Consider the following 9803-nt stretch of genomic DNA (forward strand, 5'->3'; position numbering starts at 1 on the left):
GACAAGTTGACCCAATTTTATGCAGGTGACCTGATTCTTTTTAACTTGTAACTCAAAGACCTTAGTTTAAAAAAAAAAAAAAAAAGTGAAGTTCACATAACAAATGCAAGAAAAACTTGTTAACAAAGACAATCAAGAATCTTGATTTCAGTTTTTCGATTTATAAACTGTAGTAATAGGTACAAAAAATGAATCAGTTAGACAGTAAAAAGGAATTCAATCTCAACCTCAAATGCATCAGCACCTCGATGGTTGACTTTCTTTTTACATTTATGTCATTGCCCCCTTTGTGTAGTTATTTATAATTACAAAAGGAATGTAGTAAAAAGAAGTTGGAATACATTTTTTGGTATTCCCAATTCCTTCGAAGGCGCAGATTGTTCCATATTTCCCGCCAACAGACTTTGTATCTGATCCCCTGCTCGTCCCTGAACATACAAGTTCACAATATCATGAACTTTTTTCGGGAATTTGACTGAAGGTAAGTTTTTGTAGTTACCGTACCTTAGCAGCATCCTTAAGAGGGCCCCAACACTCTACTCGGTTGTACTTTTTTGAACTAGAATGGAAAAAGACGCGTACAAATGCATCCATTAGCTCTTTATGTTGACTAAATAACAAACGATCCCCATACAACACTGCTTCAAGCACCTACATTATCAGCCAAAATCTTATAAATTTAGTTCTTAGATAACTTAAAATGTTTGCAGTATCATTAATCAACTCAGTTTACCAATGGCAACTCCTTAGAGAAAATGTAGTATCTAAACTCTGCCAGAAGATCTAACAATGAATTCGGTCCACTAACATAGCAATGAACATCAAGAAATATATGACCCTTTACTTCAGCCCATTGAGCTACTACGTCGTCCTTATTATACCATCCCTTCAACTGTAACCAAACCACAAATATGAATATTCAATTTACAACCTCAACGGGTTACGACTTATAAGTAAAAAGTAAACAAAAACATTACATACCTGGTCTTGATCGATAATGTTTGAAATGATTAATGTGAGGTCAGCAGTGAAGTCACAATGGGAAAGTCTGTAGGTCCTTGGGACTATTCTTGTGTATTGATCTTGTTCTTCTCCCTTGAAAATAATTTCAAGTTTTGATGCATTAAAAGTGGCAGGGGGTCCTAAAAGTTTCGCCACCTATTCATTCAAAAATTCCAACGAAACTAAGTTAGCCTTATAATATGATTAAGAAAAGTGAACGTTGTAGATCAACCAGAACGTGTGCTTATTTATTTTTAACAGTACAAAAACCTTCTCAAGAAATCACCTCATTTAGGTTCCTCTTTTCTAATGCAACTGACGAGAAGTATTTTTTTTTTTTTTTTAACGGCTGTTTCTGCATCATCCAGAGGGGAATTAACCACCTTCGCGATCATTTACCACGCTACGCACGCTCGAGAGGATACCCATCTGTCCCCATAGGCAACCGGGTAGGTAAAACCCCTGGTGAGATTCGGACCCAGGACCCCTGCAGGGAATTCCACAAAGTCCAGTCTTCCCTAGGATTCGAACCCGGGACCCAACAAATATTCAAAAAAGTTTTCCTCCTAGATACTACTCATCCAAAGGCTCGGTGACGAGAAGTACTTAATGTAATTAAAAATGAAGTATAACAATAACAAAACTAAATCTTTTTAAAAATCCATCAAAGAGACCCCTAACAACTGAGCTACGTGCCTGAGCTACGTGCCTGAGCCCATTAACAACTTTACATGATTATTAACTATGTATTTCTATTTGCAGTTCTTTTCTTTTGGCACAAGCCAATTCTATGTACATTTCGTAATTTTATCAATTAAATAAAGCTACTGGTAACCATTATCACAAAACTCAAGTTAGTGTAAACAAACACTTGTATCAAACAATTTAGCACATTATGCAATTTATAAAATCAATATTAAAGAATAGATAAATTATAAGAGAAAATATAAACACCCTTTTACCTGGAAGACAAGGGGATTGTAAGAAGGACCAGTGTCAGGAAGCAAAACTGAATTTGGTGAATGTCTTTTTGATGGATTCAAACTGCAACTGAAATTGGTATAAAGATTATTTGTATGATGAGATGTTAATGAAATATTTCTGATTGCCATAGACAACATTGCATTATCATCTCTTTTTTCAACCCCTTTTTTTTACTAAAGTTTTGATTTTTTTCTTACCGAACTCATCACCACACACTTTCTTGATATAATTATTTCAAATTTTTGGAGAAAACAGAGGCCACGGAGTTTGCGGTATATGGGAATTATGAAGTTCAAAATTTGTATTTGTTAGAAACCCAGTTGTTTTTAGACTAATGTTTGTGAAGTGGTGGTTTTGTTGTTGCGGGGCTAATGAAAATCCATGGAAGCCAAGAAGTGCCACTCATTTAGGTAGAAGAATTTTATGTTTGATGGATAATGTGATGACGTGGCCAAACTTCGGTTTAGTGGTTTTTATGGTTTCTTTCACTTTTTTTGTTTCTTTTTTTTTTTTAGGAATTTTTTTTTATAAATGTGGAACACAATTTAATCACCACAAGAAAAAACTAATTTCTAGTAATTTTTAGATCGCAATAATCACAGATTGTTAATCGGATCAAATATCAACGAAAGTAATGACAGACAGTGGCGAAGCCAGAAGCTTAGATTACTAGTGACACAAAATAACTAAATAGAAAGATATATTGAGTCACGGATTTTTAAATAGACACTATGATTGGCATCGAACGTAAAAAAAATCAAAGTTTATTTGTTACAAATGTTCCTTACGATATTACTTTCGTGGAAAATGATGCGTAACGGTTTCATTCGTAACAATAGCTTATGGCTCTCTTCAAATTTAGATGTTTCATCTGAATGTTGATTTCTAATCTACTTTGTGACTATTTATTTAGAAAAATTATAATTATCACTAATTCGTTAAAACTAATTGTCCACTTTATTATTTATTTATGTTTCAAAATAATTGTCGGAAAATAAAAAACTACTAAATATTGTTAAACTCCACAATTTATCCTAATTTTTTTGAAAATCAAATGTATATAAAAACACTCAATATATTATTATATCGTTAAACTCCACAATTTATCCTACCTTTTTTGAAAATCAAATATAGAAACACTAAATATTAGTCAGTATTAAACTTCATTATTTGTCCCTATTTATTACTCTTAATCAGTTATTTTTAAATAAATTTAATCAAATTTATCTTGAATATAAAGACAACTGACATTTATCAAATATATATATATATATATATATATATATATATATATATATATATATATATATATATATATATATATATATATATATATACTAAATTCAACCAAATTTTCAAATGAAGAACTATATTATAACTATATTATCAAATATATGTACTTACATGATACACAATAAACTTTTAACATATCAGAGGTACAGTCTTCAATAATGTTTTTTGGGAGATTGCTAAACATATTTCTTTGGGCTATATTTAACCATACTATATTTCACTTTTAAATCTCTAATTGAATTAATTACAAGATATAATTATTCTCTTTTTAATAATGACTTTCTATATATAATTTTGGTTATAGTGTTATTTATGGCAAAGATTACTTATAAATATAAAATTATGATGTTATGCGAGGTGTATATGAAATAGCTTTATTTTTATAACGAAATACTATTAAATATGATACAATTTTACACAAGATATTTATTTATTTATAGAATGGATATACCTAAACCTTGCTACAACACTTATAGGCAGTGTACCTAATCGTACAGTAGTGTAGTTTTTAGTAAGTCCGGTTCGTTCCACAGGGAAATCTTTTAAACAAAGCTTAACGCTATATTAGTTTTAATTTATAAAAATACAAATATATATAAGTAATATTATTATTATAAAAGGGGGTTTTTACCGTTTAATGACCGGTTTGTCGATTTTAAAAACTTTAGTCGCAGTTAAAACCTAATGTAAAATATTAAATAAATAAAAGACTTAATTTAAAGCTTAAAGTAAATAACGATAATGAAATTGCGATAAATAAAAGTGCGATAAAATAAAATTGCGATAATTAAAAAGTGTCCTTGTACATAATTTCACCCCTGTTTTAATAATTCCATAGACTATTAATCCATTCCCGTGTCCGGTTAAATGAACGATTATTCGTACATATAAATATCCCGCCCATCGTGTCCGATCGAGTGTATATGGTTATTTATAGGTATGTCCAATTGTAAATCTTTATATTAAAATTAACAAACTATCATTTAGTTAAACAAATATAAAGCCCATTAATAGCCTATAGTCTAATTTCCACAAGTGTCGTTCTTTTGTCCAAACCCCAATTATGGTACAAAGCCCAATTACCCAATTTTAGTATTTAGCCCAACATCATGATTACTTCAGCTTAAATAAGCATAATAATAATTTAGCTACGAGATATTAAATTAAAAAGGTTGAACATAACTTACAATGATTAAAAATAGCGTAGCGTTACACGGACAGAATTTCGACTTACACCCTTACAACATTCGCTAACATACCCTTATTATTGGAAATTAAAATTAAAATTAAAATTATAATATAAATATATATATAATACGTTTAGATAGAGAGATTGATGGATGGATGAAGAAGGAAAAAGATGTGTTAAATGGTGCACCAAAGCTCGAAATTTATAGGCCTGTGAGCTGAAAAAGGGCAAAGCTCATGCGATCGCATGAGCTTTGCCCTTCAAGGCCATGCGATCGCATGGCCAGCTGGGGAGGCTCACATGTGGTTGTTTTCTTCTACCGACGGTTTATTAATATATTATATAATATATAAATAATTATAAGAATTATTTAAATATTATATTATATTTATGTGCATAGTTAACTTGTAATTTTTAGTCCGTTGCGTCGAGCGTTGAGAGTTGACTCTGGTCCCGGTTCCGGATTTTTGAACGTCCTTGCGTATAATTTGATATCTTGTACTTTGCATTTCGCTTCTTGTACTCTTGTAATTTCGAGACGTTTCTTATCAATAATTGGAACCTCTTTGATTGTACTTTGTACTTTTGAGCTTTTTGGTTTTTTGCGTCTTCAATTCGTCGAGTCTGTCTTTTGTCTTCACCTTTTATTATTTAAACGAATATTACTTGTAAATAGAACAATTGCAACTAAAAGCTTGTCTTTCTTGAGGGATAATGCTATGAAATATATGTTCGTTTTTAGAATTATCAAATATTTTCACACTTGAGCGTTGCTTGTCCTCAAGCAATATAGTCTTGAAATACTAGAATCACTTCTTTATTCTTCACACTTTGTACATCAGTGATTTCTATATAGCGGTATAAACAATGGTAGTAACGATGTGGTTTACAGTCCCACGTGACTATAAAAATTTTAGATCCTTTAAGGAAATTGGATCTTTATGAAAACATTTGATCTTTTGAAAATTAAATCTAGTTTTTACCCTAGATAAGTTTTCCGGAATAACCCTTCACCGGTGTTTGTAAATTATTTTTGTGGGTTTGGTGGGTTTCAGATTTGAAAATTTTAGCTCAAAACTTGCGGTTTTGTGTCACCCACTTGCTAACCTTGTATTGGGAAAGCAACACGTCCAGTATACTTGCTCCGTATATTACCTTTCGGTAAACTACTGTCCGGTTGTAAAGGAAAGCGTTGAACAAGCAACTGTTAAGTCAATGTCCCCTGACATGCTTTTAATTATGGTCTATAACGTGTCGGATGTAATTACTATCCTTGGTAGGAGCAATAGTAAAGCTCACCCTTATGATTTTTCGGTCTGGCACAAGGTCCTGTCTTCGACCATGCTATGCAACCACCGTTCTTACGGTTGACACCCGATTTGGTTCAGGTGACCTAATTGTAGTGACCCGAACTTTTCCATGTTTATATATATTAATTGAGATTGATATTTACATGATTAAATGTTTCCAACATGTTAAGCAATCAAACTTGTTAAGACTTGATTAATTGAAATATGTTTCATATAGACAATTGACCACCCAAGTTGACCGGTGATTCACGAACGTTAAAACTTGTAAAAACTATATGATGACTTATATATGGATATATTAATAGTTAACATGATACTATGATAATTAAACATATCATTAAGTATATTAACAATGAACTACATATGTAAAAACAAGACTACTAACTTAATGATTTTTAAACGAGACATATATGTAACGATTATCGTTGTAAAGACATTTAATGTATATATATCATATTAAGAGATATTCATACATGATAATATCATGATAATATAATAATTTAAAATCTCATTTGATATTATAAACATTGGGTTAACAGCATTTAACAAGATCGTTAACCTAAAGGTTTCAAAACAACACTTACATGTAACGACTAACGATGACTTAACGACTCAGTTAAAATGTATATACATGTAGTGTTTTAATATGTATTTATACACTTTTGAAAGACTTCAATACACTTATCAAAATACTTCTACTTAACAAAAATGCTTACAATTACATCCTCGTTCAGTTTCATCAACAATTCTACTCGTATGCACCCGTATTCGTACTCGTACAATACACAGCTTTTAGATGTATGTACTATTGGTATATACACTCCAATGATCAGCTCTTAGCAGCCCATGTGAGTCACCTAACACATGTGGGAACCATCATTTGTCAACTAGCATGAAATATCTCATAAAATTACAAAAATATGAGTAATCATTCATGACTTATTTACATGAAAACAAAATTACATATCCTTTATATCTAATCCATACACCAACGACCAAAAACACCTACAAACACTTTCATTCTTCAATTTTATTCATCTAATTGATCTCTCTCAAGTTCTATCTTCAAGTTCTAAGTGTTCTTCATAAATTCCAAAAGTTCTAGTTTCATAAAATCAAGAATACTTTCAAGTTTGCTAGCTCACTTCCAATCTTGTAAGGTGATCATCCAACCTCAAGAAATCTTTGTTTATTACAGTAGGTTATCATTCTAATACAAGGTAATAATCATATTCAAACTTTGGTTCAATTTCTATAACTATAACAATCTTATTTCAAGTGATGATCTTACTTGAACTTGTTTTCGTGTCATGATTCTGCTTCAAGAACTTCGAGCCATCCAAGGATCCGTTGAAGCTAGATCCATATTTCTCTTTTCCAGTAGGTTTATCCAAGGAACTTAAGGTAGTAATGATGTTCATAACATCATTCGATTCATACATATACAGCTATCTTATTCGAAGGTTTAAACTTGTAATCACTAGAACATAGTTTAGTTAATTCTAAACTTGTTCGCAAACAAAAGTTAATCCTTCTAACTTGACTTTTAAATCAACTAAACACATGTTCTATATCTATATGATATGCTAACTTAATGATTTAAAACCTGGAAACACGAAAAACACCGTAAAACCGGACTTACGCCGTCGTAGTAACACCGCGGGCTGTTTTGGGTTAGTTAATTAAAAACTATGATAAACTTTGATTTAAAAGTTGTTATTCTGAGAAAATGATTTTTATTATGAACATGAAACTATATCCAAAAATTATGGTTAAACTCAAAGTGGAAGTATGTTTTCTAAAATGGTCATCTAGACGTCGTTCTTTCGACTGAAATGACTACCTTTACAAAAACGACTTGTAACTTATTTTTCCGACTATAAACCTATACTTTTTCTGTTTAGATTCATAAAATAGAGTTCAATATGAAACCATAGCAATTTGATTCACTCAAAACGGATTTAAAATGAAGAAGTTATGGGTAAAACAAGATTGGATAATTTTTCTCATTTTAGCTACGTGAAAATTGGTAACAAATCTATTCCAACCATAACTTAATCAACTTGTATTGTATATTATGTAATCTTGAGATACCATAGACACGTATACAATGTTTCGACCTATCATGTCGACACATCTATATATATTTCGGAACAACCATAGACACTCTATATGTGAATGTTGGAGTTAGCTATACAGGGTTGAGGTTGATTCCAAAATATATATAGTTAGAGTTGTGATCAATACTGAGATACGTATACACTGGGTCGTGGATTGATTCAAGATAATATTTATCGATTTATTTCTGTACATCTAACTGTGGACAACTAGTTGTAGGTTACTAACGAGGACAGCTGACTTAATAAACTTAAAACATCAAAATATATTAAAAGTGTTGTAAATATATTTTGAACATACTTTGATATATATGTATATATTGTTATAGGTTCGTGAATCAACCAGTGGCCAAGTCTTACTTCCCGACGAAGTAAAAATCTGTGAAAGTGAGTTATAGTCCCACTTTTAAAATCTAATATTTTTGGGATGAGAATACATGCAGGTTTTATAAATGATTTACAAAATAGACACAAGTACGTGAAACTACATTCTATAGTTGAATTATCGAAATCGAATATGCCCCTTTTTATTAAGTCTGGTAATCTAAGAATTAGGGAACAGACACCCTAATTGACGCGAATCCTAAAGATAGATCTATTGGGCCTAACAAACCCCATCCAAAGTACCGGATTCTTTAGTACTTCAAAATTTATATCATATCCGAAGGGTGTCCCGGAATGATGGGGATATTCTTATATATGCATCTTGTTAATGTCGGTTACCAGGTGTTCACCATATAAATGACTTTTATCTCTATGTATGGGATGTGTATTGAAATATGAAATCTTGTGGTCTATTATTATGATTTGATATATAGGTTAAACCTATAACTCACCAACATTTTTGTTGACGTTTTAAGTATGTTTATTCTCAGGTGATTATTAAGAGCTTCCGCTGTCGCATACTTAAATAAGGACGAGATTTGGAGTCCATGCTTGTATGATATTGTGTAAAAACTGCATTCAAGAAACTTATTTTGTTGTAACATATTTGTATTGTAAACCATTATGTAATGGTCGTGTGTAAACAGGATATTTTAGATTATCATTATTTGATAATCTACGTAAAGCTTTTTAAACCTTTATTGATGAAATAAAGGTTATGGTTTGTTTTAAAATGAATGCAGTCTTTGAAAAACGTCTCATATAGAGGTCAAAACCTCGCAACGAAATCAATTAATATGGAACGTTTTTAATCAATAAGAACGGAACATTTCAGTTGGTATCCGAGCGTTGGTCTTAGAGAACCAGAATTTTGTATTAGTGTGTCTTATCGAGTTTGTTAGGATGCATTAGTGAGTCTGGACTTCGACCGTGTTTACTTGAAAAATGATTGCTTAACAAATTTTGTTGGAAACTATATATTTTTAACATGTGAATATTATGTGATATATTAATCTCTTAACGCGTTTGATATTATGTGATAGATGTCTACCTCTAGAACAAGTCCCATTGACTCACCTAATAATAATGAAGAGTCAAATGTAAATTGGAATGATTCGTGGACTGATTCACAAGTTCCCGAAGAGGAACCGGAAGAAGAGTCGGAACCGGAAGAAGAATCGGAACCGGAAGAAGAATCGGAACCGGATGAAGAAATAGAACCGGTGGGGGAAATAATAAAACAGTTAAGTAAAAGAAAATCCTCAACCAACCGACCAAGGTTAATTATGGTCAATGGTGTTTCCGCCAAGGAAGCAAAATATTGGGAGGATTACCAATTCTTTGATGAATCGGATTTCGACGAGAATTCCGATGATGTTATAGAAATTACCCCAACTAAATTTAAAAAGGCAAAAGAAAATAATAAGGGAAAGGGCATAAAAATAGAGAAATCTAATTCCAACCCCGATGAACTTTATATTTATCATCAACCCCCGAAGTCCTTAAGTTGTAACAATGACCCGG

General features: G+C 31.5%; 1 protein-coding gene across 1 annotated transcript; it reads right to left on the reverse strand.

Moving 5' to 3' along the window:
* Positions 1-215: 215 nt before the first annotated feature.
* LOC139848313 (magnesium dechelatase SGRL, chloroplastic-like) lies at positions 216-2364 on the reverse strand. The gene is made up of 5 exons (XM_071838047.1): positions 1965-2364; positions 982-1158; positions 734-892; positions 505-651; positions 216-428 (listed from the first exon to the last, which is right to left on the reverse strand). The coding sequence occupies exons 1-5, from the start codon at positions 2121-2123 to the stop codon at positions 306-308; spliced, it is 765 nt and encodes a 254-aa protein (XP_071694148.1). The 5' UTR covers positions 2124-2364; the 3' UTR covers positions 216-305.
* Positions 2365-9803: the final 7439 nt, after the last annotated feature.

The sequence above is a fragment of the Rutidosis leptorrhynchoides genome, chromosome 5 (genome assembly GCF_046630445.1).
Source record: "Rutidosis leptorrhynchoides isolate AG116_Rl617_1_P2 chromosome 5, CSIRO_AGI_Rlap_v1, whole genome shotgun sequence".
NCBI lineage: Eukaryota > Viridiplantae > Streptophyta > Magnoliopsida > Asterales > Asteraceae > Rutidosis > Rutidosis leptorrhynchoides.